The sequence below is a fragment of the Solanum dulcamara genome, chromosome 7 (genome assembly GCF_947179165.1).
Source record: "Solanum dulcamara chromosome 7, daSolDulc1.2, whole genome shotgun sequence".
Lineage (NCBI taxonomy): Eukaryota > Viridiplantae > Streptophyta > Magnoliopsida > Solanales > Solanaceae > Solanum > Solanum dulcamara.
The window spans coordinates 20,123,545-20,139,062 of record NC_077243.1 but is presented as its reverse complement, the minus strand read 5'-3'; the positions used below and the strand labels follow the sequence as shown (position 1 = coordinate 20,139,062).

Sequence of the window (15,518 nt, the reverse complement as noted above, 5' to 3'; positions counted from 1 at the left end):
ACATTAATGGAGTAAGTTGGTAGATAAATGTTAGTTGAAATTAATAAATGATGAATATTTTTATAAAATATAAAAAATTGAAGTAATTTTTAAAACTTCTCAAATATGAACTTTACCCAAATTCTAATTTTTTTTACAATTTAAAAACTTGAGATGTTTGCCAAATATATTTACTAAATAATAATAAATTATATGGTACACATCATTTTTCAATTTTTTAAAAGTTTTTCCCAAAAACTATTGCATCTTAAAAAAAAGAAAAAGGGGTGAAATGAAAGGAGAGGATGCGAAGTTGCAACGTTCACAACCTGACAGCCATTTGAGCCACACTTCACATAATGATGAATGATGAGCATCTCCTCAGCTCTCCAACCTTATTCATCCGGCCATGAGAATCCTCACTTCTCCTTTCCTAATCTCCCCACCTCACTCTAAATCCATCATTCCCAAAACTAAATTTCATCAATGCAGGGTTTCTATAAAGCCACCACCACCCAACTTCGATTTCAAGACTGATTTTTTCAGCGCTTCTCGGAATGCTATTGAAGAAACCCATCCGGAATTGCTAGATTTGGCTGATAATGGAACTCTGTTTCTCATCAAGAAGAATCAATTTGGACCTGTTCCACCATGGAGAAGCGAATTTGTTGAACCAGAGGCTATTTGGCTAATTGGAACGACCCATCTTTCTTTGGAATCGGCCGTGGATGTTGAAAGGGTCATCCGTACTGTCAGGCCGGAGAATGTGGTTGTGGAGCTTTGCAGAAGCAGGCAAGTAGCTATCTCTGAACAAAGTGTAAAATTTCTAATTCTACCTCAACTACACTAAGTCCTCTTGTTCATGAACTAGTTGGTTTGTCTTCCAACTGTTTGTATAATTGCCAGCTTAAAAATGAATAACTGATTCTTCTTTCGTGAAAACAATTATTTCCTGAAAAGCTGTATTTTAGGTAGAATAATGCGGGTATATTTTACTACTTACCATGTTTGGTTGCAAAATTGAAGTCTAGTACAACTTATATAAAGTGTAAACCATGACATCAACAATACCAATACTATTCTTATACTTATTTTATATATCCTATTCAGTACTATTTAGAAATTATGCAATGCATGATAATTTTTTAATACCGCAAACCAAATAGTCCATAGTATAACTAATTCCAACGTAACTAATTTCGTACTGAAAACTTTTATTGAACTAACTACCATGAATGGAGAGCATGAGAATAAGAAGAAAAAGCTGTATTAGATTTTCATTATTGCACCTGTTTCTTTTATAGAGCTACATCAACTTAGTCTCTATGAATGGAAATACATTTATGCCCCCACTCCCAACTAACTAACTAATTCTGTTAGTAACTAATTCTATTAGTTTGTTATGTAACTAACTGAGCATCAATTAACACACCCTCTCAAGCTAGTATGTGAAAAGCATTGAACACACCAAGCTTGGAAACTACTAGTTGATGCTAAGCAGTGCCTAGACCTTTTGTTAACATATCTGCAAGCTGAGAACCTGTAGGACTAAACTGAGGCTGGGTCAGACCACTCTTGATTTTCTCTCTAACAAAAAAGACAATTTATCTCTATATGCTTGGTCCTCTCATGGAATATAGGATTAGAGGCTATTTGTATAGCTGCTTTATTATCACAATACATAGCGATAGGAGTAGAGACTGGACAATTTAATTCCTCTAGAAGACCATATACCCAAGTTAGTTCTGCCAGTGCCACTGCCACTGCCATGCTCTTGTATTCAGCCTCTGCTGAAATTCTACTAATTGTATGTTGTTTCTTGGATTTCCAAGACAGAAGAGCACCCCCTAACTTCACAACATAGCCAGTAACTGATCTCCTAGTGTTAGGACATGCTGCCCAATGCCCCAATCAGTATCACAATAGACAGCCAACTCATGTGTTGTATTAGATGGAAAGAACAACCCAAGACTTGGTGATCCCTTGAGGTACCTAACTACTCTCATGGAAGCCTCTAGATGAGAGTGTTTTGGCCTCTGCATGAATTGACTAAGCACTTGCCCAACAAAACATATGTCTGGTCTAGTGATGGTAAGATAGATCAAGTTTCCAATCAACTTTTAGTAACCAACCACATCATTCAATTGAGGATCATCTTTGTTTCCCACTTGAACATCATAATTCACTGTGGTAAGTTTGTGATTTGCCTCTAAGAGAGTAAGAACTGGTCTAGCACCACTGAGTCCAACTTCAGAAATTAACTCCAAACCGTATTTTCTCTGATTGAGGAGTATTCCCTAGCCTGATCTCATGACTTCAATGCCAAGGAAGTATCTTAAGTCTCCCAAGTCTTTAACTTGTCCGGTAAACTACTCGGGGCTCCCCATGGTTTAGTAAAAGGGAGGGGATATTTTTTCTTCATCCGGGGTTCATTCATTATGAACTAAAAAGTGGTTGGCTGAGCACATACACAAATGGAATTCCTTTCTTGTACGATAGAAAATGAATTTCACTCAATTACATTACCCTTAGAGAATATTTTTCCAGATTCCACTAAATGATTGTGCAGTGTCTTCTTTGCTTCTTCAATCAACTCATTTGTGCTGCCTGTATCAACAAATCATCCACATATACAAGTATAACAACTATATCTGTACCTACCTTCTTGGTGAACACTGAGTGATCATATGCACTTTTGAGTATCCAACAATCACTAGTGCATATGTAAGCTTGATGTTCCATTGTTTTGAGGCTTGTTTTAGCCCATTCAAGGACTAGCCTGCAAACTTTCTTCTCTCCTTTTCTACAAAAACCTTGTGGCAAAGTCATGTATACCTCTTCATACAAATCTCCTTGCAGAAAAGCATTACTTACATCCATCTGTGAAATAGACCAATGCTTAGATGCAACCAAACTTATGATAGTCCTGACAGACGCCATTTTTGCTACTGGTGAAAAAGTATCATGGAAATCCAGCCCTTCCTTTTGATTGTATCCTTTTGCCACAAGTCTGGCTTTAAATCTTTCTATTTCTCCATTTGACTTGTACTTAATCTTGTATGCGCACTTACTTACATCCCATTTGCTTGCCTGCTGGAAGATCAATTATGTTCCATGTATGATTTTCCTCCAATGCATGAATCTCCTATTCCATTGCCTCAATCCATTTCTGGTCTTGGGAAGCTTCTTTAAAGGACTGGGGTTCAAGATAAGCTGAGAAAGCAGCTAAGTATGTCTGATAGTTGGGTGATAGAGAGGAATAGGAGATGTAGTCAGAGATAGGAAACAAAATTTGACTGGTTGTCTTCTTGGATGTCACATAGTCCTTTCATCCTTATAGGAGGTTTTGCTGCTCTACTACTGGTTCTTCTTCCTTCTGATTGCTCTGCCTCTATAGGTTCATCAAGTGTGGCTGTTTCCTCATCCATTTCTATCCCTTCTGAAGTTGTATCTGATGGTATGAGGTCTCTCTCACCTGTTGCAGCCTCAACCACTTCTCCAGATACTTCACATTCTCTCTATCTGCTACAATTTCATTAGAATCCTCATCAAAAGAACCAACAACTGGAACATGTTCCTCAGTAGTTGTTGGCAAAGTGTAGTCATGCACACACTCTGAAGGTGCAGAGTAGAATATATCATCAAGATCTCCTTTAGTCCCTTTGAAAGGAAAGATAGTTTCTCTAAACTCACATCTCTGCTCACAAGGAATGTGCCAGCTTCTAGATCAAATAATCTATACCCTTTCTGTGTCTCCTCATAATCAAGTAATACGGTATTCCTGACCCTAGAGTCAAATTTACTTCCTCTGGGCAGCATGTTAGCAAAACATAGGCAATCAAACACCCTAAGGTGATCAAGGACATCAGGTTTACCATGTAATACCTCAAAATGAGATTTCCCTTGCAACACACTAGTAGGTAATTTGTTAATGAGATAAACAAATGTCTTTACTCAATCACAAATGTCTTTACTCAATCACCCCAAAATCTATGTGGGACACCACTTTGAAACTTCAAAGCTCTTGCAACCTCCAAAATATGCCTATGCTTTCTTTCCACAATACTATTCGGTTGTGGAGTTGATGGACAACTACTCTGGTGTATGATACCAAGAGATGAAGATAAGTCAGAACAACTGGAATTAAAGAACTCCTTTCCATTATCAAACCTCAGAACTTTAACATTGACATCAAATGGAGTTTCTACTCTACGTAGAAAATCTTTCAACACAACAATAGCCTCATTTTTGGACTTAATCAAGCAAATCCAAGTGTATCCACTAAAATCATCTACAATTGTTACAAAATATGACTTCCTATCATAGGTAGGAACCTTGAAAGGTCCCCAAACATCAACATGAATTAATTGGAAACATTAGATGTACTAGCTGGGAACTTGAGTCTGCTCTGTTTAGCCATAGGACACACTATGCAAAGTTGTTGTGTTGTCTTACTCTTTTTTTTTTTTTTAATGAAGATGTTGTGTTGTCTTACTCATCTTAGTCTTCAAATCAGGAATGTGATTGAGTACTTCTAGAGAAGGATGACTAAGCCTGTTATGCCACAATGTTGAGTCTGGTTGGTCCTTTATTACTGCTCCTGCCTTTATTGTCTCATCTTCCTGTAGCCAATATAGTTCATCATACTATCTATCAATTCCCATCACCTTGCCATTGTAAAGTTCTTGAAATATGCAAAATTCTGGATAGAAATTGACTGAACAACAAAGTTCTTTAGTTATCTTTGATACTGATAATAAACTAAACATGAAGTCAGGCACATAGATTCTTCAAAATAACTGGTTCTCCCGTATCAGTTATACTGCATTTATTCCATGTAGGAACCTAAACACCACTATTATCTTCCCTACTAACAGATTTAAGCTCATTTAACACTTTTCGAAGTGGTGGACAATAGAGAGGATATACATGCAAAGTTGCAGTGATAATAATCTGTATGGTCCTGTGAGTACAAGTCCTGCTCCTTCCTCTTCTAAGTCATGTAGTTGTGATATTCTTCATCTAAAATGTAGTGACCTTTGAAGGTTCTGAGCTAGATTCACCTCCCTCTACAACAGCATGATGTGCTTGTGGATAACTTTTCCCTACTGGTGGTCCATTCCCTGTTTGTGTTCCCAAATGCTTTTTGCTCTTACAATCAGGTGGATAGCCTACCATCCTGTAGCAAATTTTCTTCAGATGCCCTTTGTACCCACAGTGTTCCTGGAATAGTCCCTATAGTTCCACTCGTCATTGTTTTCCTAGGTCTAAATCCATTATCTCTACTAGCTAGCATAGTCAAAGAGTTTTGATTTATATCAACCACTCCTATCCTTCTCTGACTCTCCTCTTGCACAACCATAGAATAAGCTTGGTTCACACTTAAAATTGGGGTTCCAAGGAGAATGTCACTTTTCACATGACTGTAACTCTCATTCAGTCCCATAAGGAACTGCAGCAAACGTTGATTATTCAAGTGCATGATATACGAACCGGGTTCTTCATGCTCAGATGCAGGAGGTTGAGGTGCCAATAAATCCAATTCATCCCAGCAATCCTTCAATTTGGATTAGTAGACTGTAATTGAATCCGTACCTTGTTTTTGTGTAGCAATATCTCTCCACAACTGATAGATTCTAGTAAGATTGACTTGTGAAATCTTTCCTTGAACTCATTCCACACTTTCTTTGCAGTTGAAGCAAGGACTATACTATAGATTGATTTTGGTGCTACTTTGCATTACACCTGTCCCACTGTTTCACTAATTCTCCTTTGTACAAACTTCGTGGGCAGCTACCATCGACAAGACCTAGCTTGTTCTTACCGAGCAAAGCCAATCCCATCGATCTACTCCACAATGTGTAGTTTTCTGGTCCCATTAATTTCAGGCCAATTAGCACAGCTCCTGGTGTATTTCCTGGTTGTAAAAACAATGGATGCGTGTAGTCTAACTGTGAGATCTATGTGGTTTCGACATGCGAGGTTCCTGATTATACCATGGCTGCAATCCTTACCAAGCTTCAACAATGGTGATTCAGCGACACTCAGAAACACTCGATGTAACCTCTACAGCGATCGCTGCTCTGATACCATGAAAATTTTATTGAACTAACTACCATGAATGGCGAGCATGAGAGTAAGGAGAAGAAGCTGTTTTAGATTTTCATTATTGCTCCAATAGATTGCACCTGTAACTTTTATAGAGCTACATCAACTTAGTCTTTAATAATGGAAATACATTTATGTCCCCACTCCCAACTAACTAACTAATTCTGTTAGTAACTAATTCTATTAGTTTGTTATGTAACTAACTGAGCATCAATTAACACATACTATTTGTCTTCAAACCAAACGACCCCTATGGGGTTACCGTATCGTCTCCATGAGCTATGACTGCGCCATTCTTGCCCCTATTAGTTGCCAATTGGTTTAGAACAAGGTTGATTATAAACTTGTTCAATCTCCATTATTGCTTAACTTCACTTGTTGCAGAGTTCAGGGCTGGCATCATGTACACTTCTGACGATAGTGATCTCAATCAGCCCTTAAAATCAAACATGTTCTCTTTGAGTGGGACGGGTTTTTTCGGTGCTGTTGGTCGTAGCATAAACTTGGGTAATTACTAGCCTTTAGCTTTATATGTGATGTATGCTTCCGGAGTATGATTTATCAAGCTAGCTATTTGATGTGATAGGAGGTCAAACTGCTCTAGCATTACGCGTCTTGCTGGCACTATTCTCTTCAAAAATGTCTTCAAGTGCTAATCGTCCTTTTGGAGATGAGGTAGTTCTGTGGACTGTGAAAGATGTTCCTCATTTACAATTAGGATATTTCCAAAGACTGTGAAGTTTGCTGTTCCTGTTTGCAGTTCCGTGCTGCCCGTAAAGCTGCCGAGGATATTGGTGCTCAAATTGTATTGGGGGATCGGCCAATAGAAATAACTGTATGCCGCACTTATACTTAGTCCAATGCAAATTTCCTTTCCTAGGATACTTTTGGATTTTATGAAGTGGTAAAGTTACTTTTCAATAGCAAGAAAGAACAATTCTGATGACTTCTCCTTTATATATTAGATGGACTACCTGGTTTTGCATGTAAAAAAAGACAAGTCAATCTATTTGATACTTATTGTTTCTCTTAAGTACGTCTATCAGATTCACAATTTAGTCTTACAGAGTTACATGTAATGCTAGAAAGTTTATTGTTATTCACTTCTGTTGTCAGCTTGAACGAGCATGGAGTTCACTAAAATGGAAAGAGAAGACAAGCCTTCTACTCTCTGTCTTCGGTGGAATAACCTCATCCGCTGACCTATCAACAAAGGCATTGAAGGTTTCCCTCTCTTATCTATGAGATCTTTCTGGATACTAATGATGATTGTTACTCGTCAACTTTTTCAAGCATTACCTCTTATTTGCGTAGGACCTCAGTTAGCAAATTAATTGGCTGACGAAACCTAAGTTGCATCATCATACATGGATTGTCATCCGTATCGTCTTAAATACTTTAGCAATTACAAAATGGATTAATTGATTCATACGCTGTTATGACATTGCCTGCTTTAGAAATAATTTAGCGTTCAGATGCCTAAAGGACCAGTCCTCCCTATCCAGCCAATACCACCCAAAAAGGAGAGAATGTTTTTAACCTTATTTTTGTCTATTACTCTATTTTAAGAGCTTTGCTTATTGTCTACGCTCTTTAGTCGGAAACAAATACTGGTAACTATACATGCAATACCATTCTATCCAATATGGTGTGCTCTACCCTGTTAGTTCTTGATTCTATATTCATTCTTTCCTATGTTCTAGCAGGAATCAAGTTCTGATGATAGTAACTTTCAGCTGTATGAGAAATTAAGCTTTTCATATCCATCACTTCTACAGCCACTCCTACATGAACGTGATACGGTTAGTTGCTCTTCCCTCATGAGCAATCTCTAGTAACTCAGAACGAATGTTTCGTTGGGAAACAGCCGTTTTACTGATGGATATCATGGCAAAAAATGGACACTGTGTTTTCAGGATCAAATTGAAAAGAGAACTGCCATTTCGTTGATTTATCTATCTTGTCTTTCATGTTCGTTGGAGAGGATATAAATATAATTGGGATCTGTAATATTAAAGATAGTTCTGAATAATTCTGAAGCTTTCTATTGATTTTAAAACCATTTAGATCAAACCCCTTTTCCCCCTTTTGCTAGTGACAAGTCTTTTTTGTTTTTCCATGCGATTGTTCCTTTAGTTTCTTGCTTGGTCTCTGAAGAGGAGCAAAGCTGTGAACAACTGTAAGCAAGTTGTCGGAATCATTGGGAAGGGCCACATGAATGGAGTAATATATTCCTTGGTGTCTGATCAAGGAAACTTGCGCTTTCGAGATCTAGCTGGGAAGAGTCCTTCAGGGGGGCTCTCTGGCTGGACAACTACCATCTTCGGAAACTTGGTTAGAGACACTATAATTGGTTTCCTCTTGTGGCTATTGTATGAACAACTAACCAGTGGTTTGAAGTTGATTGATTAAACTGCAAGACCAACTTTCAGACTTCTTGTACGATTAAGAAACACTCAAGTTAATTCACACAGAGGAAGGAATACTCCTCTCTGGACAGCCATCCCGAAAGAATATTAAGCATTATTCCGGTTCTCCATTTTCGTGGAGCTATTTTTCAAGCAAGGCAGCGGATAAGTCATCGAAGAGTTGGTTTAACTGTTATTATGTTAAGCTCTTAGATGGTAATAAAGTATATTTTCAAGGAAATGTGCATATAGTATTCAAATACTTTTAAAGACAATGTGCTACAATATACTCATGTTTTAATGGGAATCCTTTCATTGATTCTGGTTGGATTAGTGATCAGGAAGATTACTTTACCATAAAATACTGAATTCTAGTAAGTGTTTGGTGATCATAATAATACTTGATGCATGTGTAATATGATGCCTGTGTGGAGGATAACTACTTTTTGGTCAATTTTCAAAATCTTAGCTCTATCCTCCATTAATCTGAGTTGTGTGGACTCTTTACTTTCGATGTCACTCTCATGTTTGATTCTCTAAAAATGCACTACTTTTGGAGAATTCGACACGCATCAGTCTTTTTGAAGAGTTTGAACATAGCTATTAATACATCAATGCTCCGGTGGTACAGTGGTACTTGGCAATTTGATATGTACGATCATGTGTTAGTTGACGTGGTATGAGGTGTGAAGAATACACTTACACATAATTTACAGGATTATTGAATTTTGTTTCTCTAGTCAAGCAGTGTAATCACATTCAAAGACGAACTATACCGTATAAAAGTCACAGTCTAAAATCATACATGTTACAGATAATTGTTCCCGATATTAGCAAGAACTTTTTAGAGAAGAAGAAAGATGAAGCTTTCTTTTTCTGGTTTTCCTAGAGAATCATAGAGGAGCTCACAGATTGATCTCAGGTCTGGTACTATCAATTGATCTCAAGTCTGGTACCATCAATTGAAAATTAAGCCTGAGGATGTGCCCAAAACAACTTTTAGAACTAGGTACCGGCACTATGAATTTTGGTGATGTCCTTTGGGTTGACCAATGAACCTGCAGCTTTCATGAGTTTGATGAATGGGGTGTTTATAGATGATATATTGGTATATTCAAAGAGTGAACAAGATCATGCAGACCATCTCCGAATTGTCTTAGGTGTTTTGGGAAGACAAAGGTTGTATGCAAAACTATCTAAGTGTGAGTTCTGGCTGCCTTCAGTTGCCTTTTTGGGTCATGTTGTTTCAAAAGAAGGGGTAACGGTGGATTCACAAAAGATTAAAGCAGTTAAGAACTGGGCTAGGCCTAGTTTCGTGACCAAAGTAAGAAGTTTTGTAGGACTGATCAATTATTATCGTCGGTTCGTGAAGAACTTTGCTTCTATTCCTACTCACTTGACCCGATTGACTAAAAAGGAATTGTTATTCGAGTGGACTTACAAGTGTGAAGAGAGCTTCCAAAAGCTCAAGACTCTTCTGACCACAACACTAACTTTAACCCTGCCGGTCGAAGGTAAAGACTTCATTGTTTATTGTGATGCTTCATATTCCGGTTTGAGTGTTGTGTTGATGCAGGATAAGAATATTGTAGCATATGCTTTGTGGAAATTGAAGGTGCATGAGAAGAACTACCCGACTCATGACTTGAAGTTGACAGCGGTAGTGTTTGCACTGAAAATCTAGAGACATTATCTGTATGGCGTCAAGTGTGAGGTGTTTACTGATCACTGCAGCTTATAGAAGAACTTGAATTTGAGACAATGAAAGTGGATGGAGTTGTTTAAAGACTATGATGTCACCATCCAGTACCATCCAGGTAAGGCTAATGTGGTGGCAGACGCATTAAGCCGAAAACCAGTGAGCATGGGCAGTCTAGCCTGTTTGGGAGCCCTTAAGCGGCCCCTGGCTAGAGAAATTCAGGCCTAAGAGGCTAGATTCATGAGGCTAGGCATCTCAAAGGTGGGATAATTTCCATAGTTGATATAAGACCCACTTTTATAGAAAAGATCAAGACCAAGCAGTTTGAGGATGTGAACTTAAGTGAAATTAGAGGAAAAGTATTCGGTGGGCAAGGTTCAAGACTCAACACTTGATGCAGGTGGGGTGCTTCACTTTAGGGGAAGGATTTGTGTTCCCTGAGTAGATGGACTAATTCAGAAAATCCTGTCTGAATCTCATGGTTCACAGTATATTCACCCAAGAGTGACTAAGATGTATCAAAATTTGAAATAGTTGTATTGGTGGCTTGTCATAAAGAAAGACATAGCTGAATATGTAGCCAAATGTCAGAACTGCCAACAGGTGAAGTATGAGCACCAAAGACCCGTAGGTTTGCTTCAAAGAATGTCTATTCCTGAATGAAAGTGAGAGAGATAGCCATGGATTTCGTGGTGGGACTTCCCAAGACTTTGGGGAAGTATGACTCCATTTGTGAGGTGGTTGACAGGTTAAGGCACAACAGCTGGCCAGGATTTATGTGAAGTAGATAGTAAGGTTGCACGGGGTTCCTCTTTCTATAACACCCCCTAAAACGTTGTATGTGGTGTATTAATTCTCGACGAAGAAGATACCGCTTCTGCATTTTAGGCATAAATTTTCATAGAATAGTCCACATTAAGTGATTCAAATTTCTAAATAACTCCAACGGCATTACCTACAACTTTCATGAAGACCATATCTTAAGATTTGGAGGATACGTAGGTTAAATAAATTAATTTTTGCAAGACATGATGTTGTGATAAAATGGAGTGTTTGTAGAAGAAAAATCATATCTCATGGTAGGATACTTCAAATCAGTTGATTCTTGAACGACATGAAATTATACTTATAGATCTACAATTCATATGCAGATACCAAATCCTAATTAAGAAGTTATCTTATTCAAACACAGCTTCAAAAAAGGGTATTCCGTTAAAAGAAGGTTTATCTCACCAACCATGGAAAAATTTAGATCCATTTGACATCACTCATGACATCAATAGTCCTCCATTTGACATCATCCATGAGATCACAATCCTCCATTGAATTTTCAAGATCATCCTTTGTAATTATTTTTATTTATTGTTAAGTCCCTCCTCCACACCTATAAATACCCATCTTATTTCCTCATTTTATTCATCAAAATTTCTCAACCAACTCTTCTCTCTATATACTTCTTTACTCATTCTCAAATATAGTTTTAGTTTTTAGTAGTGTAGAAATACTATTCTGGTAATTCTTATACGTCGGATAGTACACAAAATGCTTCGGCGAGGAGAAAAGGCTAGGGGTTCAAGAGTGGTCATTGAGTTCTTCAATTCAGAGTAAAACTTCGAATTTCAGGTATACAAGGCTATTCATAGCATTGGATTGAGTTCGTCCATGTGCCTAATATTTAAATTCATCGTAATTGAGTTATAGTTGAGTTTTACCCTAATTTTTGAATTCTAAATGAGCTAATTCTTTTTCTATTGAGTTAGATATATTTATGCATTGAGATTATTATTATTTTTATCTCTCATATTATTGAAATTATTATTCGTGGCTACTTTTCCATGAACCCTAATTAATTTGATATTCATGAATATTTTTTATGCATGTTTTGAGTAAAGATGTTGCCTTTTAATATTCATTGACAAAAAGAGTGATTTGAATTAATACTATATATGTATTTTATTAAGCTTTGAAAGAGTAAAAGAATTTAGTTTAAATGAATTTAATTCTTTGGGTTAAATGATGTTTTGAGTGAGATGTTTTGAAATATAATGATTTGATGATGAGGTTAATATGATCACATATTTTGGGAGTAGTATTGAGCACTGAGTTGGATAAGAGTTTAATTGACTCAAATCCTAAAACTACGTAGCTAGCGTAAGATGGAGGTTATGCCTCTTAAGTCCCAAAAGAGGACTTTGATGGTTGGATTCAAGATGGCGATGTCCTTTACTCTGGCAAGGTATTGGATGGATATGTCAACGACATAGCTACGTTGTATCATCACTAGCTCATAAGTGATAGTTATCTGTTTGAGAAACTCCCAACTGAGTAAGCATTACTTATTATTATTATTATTATTTTAAAACTTGCATTACATATTGATGTTGAGATGATATTGAGTTCTGAGCCGAGTCTTTCTGAGAGGAATTTCTTGATATCTGTCCTTACTTTCCTGCTATTTTACATACTCGTACATTCCATGTACTGACGTCATTCGACCTGCATTATTTTATGGTGCAAATACAAGTGTTAGAGATCCTCAATATGCGCATTGTTAAAGATTATTACTTTTCAGCTATTTGGTGAGTTCTTCTTGTATTTGGAGGAACTCTTTATCCTTTTATTATTGTTGAGTATTATGTTACTTTTGAGGTAGCCATGGACATGTCATTGGAACCGTCTGATAGTATTAGAGGCTTTATAGACAGAGTTTGATGATGTAATTGGAGTAGTTCCTCTTTGTAACTACTTTTTCTAAGGATTATTTTTTTCATTTGATATTGATGATGGCGAGCCCACATAAGTATTCTTATTTTCACTTAAGTCTTCTGCTGATGAACGAATGAGTGATGAGACCAAGTGGTTCTCTCAAAGGCCAGAGATGATTTCTGAGTGTCGGCCACGCCTAGGGTACCCTTTTGGGGCATAATACTTTCTATCATTCATATCGTGGTACGCAATTCACTTCCAAATTTTGGGGTAAGTTGCATGAAAATATGGGTACTCAACTCACTTTCAACATGGCTTTCCATCCATAGACGAACGGACAGTTAGAAAAGACTATTCAAGTGCTGGAAGATATGTTGATGGCATATGTGATAGACTTTGGGGGACTTTGGGATAAGTTTTTTCTCTTGTGTGAGTTCTCCTGCAACAATACTTACCACTCCAGTATTGATATGACACCATTCGAAGCTTTGTATGGAAGAGGATACAAGTCTCTCATAGGGTGGTTTGAAGCTGGAGAAGTGGAGCCAATGGGGGTAGACTTAGTAAGGGATCCTTAGGATAAGGTAAGAAACATCCAAACTAAGTTTCTAGTAGCTCAGAGTCGTCAAAAAGACTATGCTGACCGTAAAATAAGGGATATGACATTCTAGACTGGTGAGAAAGTATTTCTAAAAGTGTCGCCTATTAAAGGGGTAATGAGGTTTGGCAATAAGGGCAAACTCAGTCCTCGCTATATTAACCCTTTTGAAATTTTTGACTGTGTAGGGCCAGTGGCATACCGATTGGTCTTACCACCTAGCTTGTCTAGGGTACACCAGTTAACCATGTGTCTATGCTGAAGAAGTACCATAGAGATGGGGACTACATTATTAAATGAGACTTGGTGTTATTAGACAAGGAACTTCAGTATTGGGAGGAGCCACTTGCAATTCTTGATCGTGATGTTCGAAAGTTGAGGATTAAAGAGATCAATATGGTTAAAGTACAATGAAAACATCGTTTGTTAGAGGAAGTTACTTAGGATATTGAGAAATACATGCGAGATAAGTATCCTCAACTGTTCGACGAAACATGTACTACTCTATCTTTACTTTAGCCATGTTTTTCCAAGTTAGTCACTCGCGGATGAGTGATGGATAAATTGGTATCTATTGTAATGACTTATTCCTGTCGTTAGGAATAGGCCAATGGGGAAGGATTTCAGGCCAGAAAACTTCGAAAAAACTTTGCCTAGGCTAGACTTGGATGAATTTTGAGTCAGATAAAGTCTCGGGTGATCATGTGAATGATGGGAGGTAAAATATCTAATTTGATTGGATAAGCTAATATCCAAGACGATACGGAGCATTTACGGCTTGGCAAAATTTTATTTGGACGAGTAAAACTTCAAAATTAAATTTGGCGTGAAGGATATATTTTAATACGTTTTGGGAAGGGAGTGTGTTGTGAAATGGGGGCTTGGAGCTCAAAATCCAAGCTCTCTATTTCTGTGCAACTCGCCAGAGAGGGATTTCTCCCGCCAGAGCGGGGAAGACGTAACTTAAGTCGGAGAAAAACCTAGAATGGTCTTTTTCTGCAAAAATAGTTTCTAAGACTTCAAGAAGCGACCTAGGGTGATTTTTATCAATTTCCCCACGTATTTCCACGCTTAAGGTAAGGATTTTACTCCCTAAATTAATCTTTTGATTCCTAGAACCTAGAAACTATGGTTGGTAATCATTGGGGGAGGGTTTGAACTGCAAACTAATAATGGAAAATAACCCTAGGGCGGGGTTAGGATCATGGATTTGGTCTAGAATGAGAATTGTGTTATTTTTTTATGATAGTTAGGCCATTGTGTTGGTCCTTTATATGTATTTACTATTTCTAGACCAAAAACGAGAAGAACGAACCCGAAAAGGGAAGGCTAATGCATTGTAAGGTTGTTGAAGCTTGATTTTGAGGTAGATGATGATCTAGTTTCCCGTATGTGTTTCATATACTTGTTAAATTGCTTCATGATATGCGTGTGTGTATATGAATAGGAAAACATGCTAGATTATGTGTGAAATAATTACTTGCTGACCTGTTTTTGTGAAGAACCTGTTCTTGGTGATATAAATACTGGATGTATTTATGATTGTGATATGCTTAGATCGGGTGTCATGTTTTGACACATATTTGGATCTAGTATCACATTCTGATATGATATATTTGGATTGAGTGTCACATTTTGACACATATTTAGATCGGATGTCACGTTCTGACACAAAATTGATTATTTGTAGGTCCCTTGAGAGGACCCTTGTGTGACGTTATAGCATGTGGAAGGTATTGAATTATGATATTGCTGAATATAGTTGAACTTGAGACTAGTTGACTTATTTTGTATATGTATATGCCTATTGTGTGTAATTTACTTGTTTGTGATCCGCTTATTAGCTAACCGCGTGATCCTACCAGTACACCGTTATTTTTGTGTATTGAAATTATTCTTTCTCTGCCTTTTGTTGAGTACCGGACATATTTAGTCGGCTGTGGAGAGACCTCGATTAGAAGAGTGAAACTTGTTCAAGTTCAAGGGTGAACTGTTTGTTTCAAGCTGCTGTGTACTCTTC

At 37.4% G+C, this 15,518-nt stretch overlaps 1 protein-coding gene across 2 annotated transcripts; it reads left to right on the top strand.

Annotated features, from left to right (window-relative positions):
* Positions 1 to 266: 266 nt before the first annotated feature.
* Positions 267 to 8,814, top strand: LOC129894300 (uncharacterized). 2 transcript variants are annotated; one of them, XM_055969920.1, is made up of 7 exons: positions 267 to 771; positions 6,479 to 6,594; positions 6,674 to 6,762; positions 6,848 to 6,922; positions 7,204 to 7,311; positions 7,791 to 7,889; positions 8,224 to 8,814. In XM_055969920.1, the coding sequence occupies exons 1-7, from the start codon at positions 389 to 391 to the stop codon at positions 8,497 to 8,499; spliced, it is 1,146 nt and encodes a 381-aa protein (XP_055825895.1). In that variant the 5' UTR covers positions 267 to 388; the 3' UTR covers positions 8,500 to 8,814. The 2 variants fall into 2 exon arrangements, with proteins under 2 accessions (XP_055825895.1, XP_055825896.1); XM_055969921.1 differs by having other exon boundaries at positions 269 to 771; positions 7,794 to 7,889.
* The last annotated feature ends 6,704 nt before the right edge of the window (positions 8,815 to 15,518 follow it).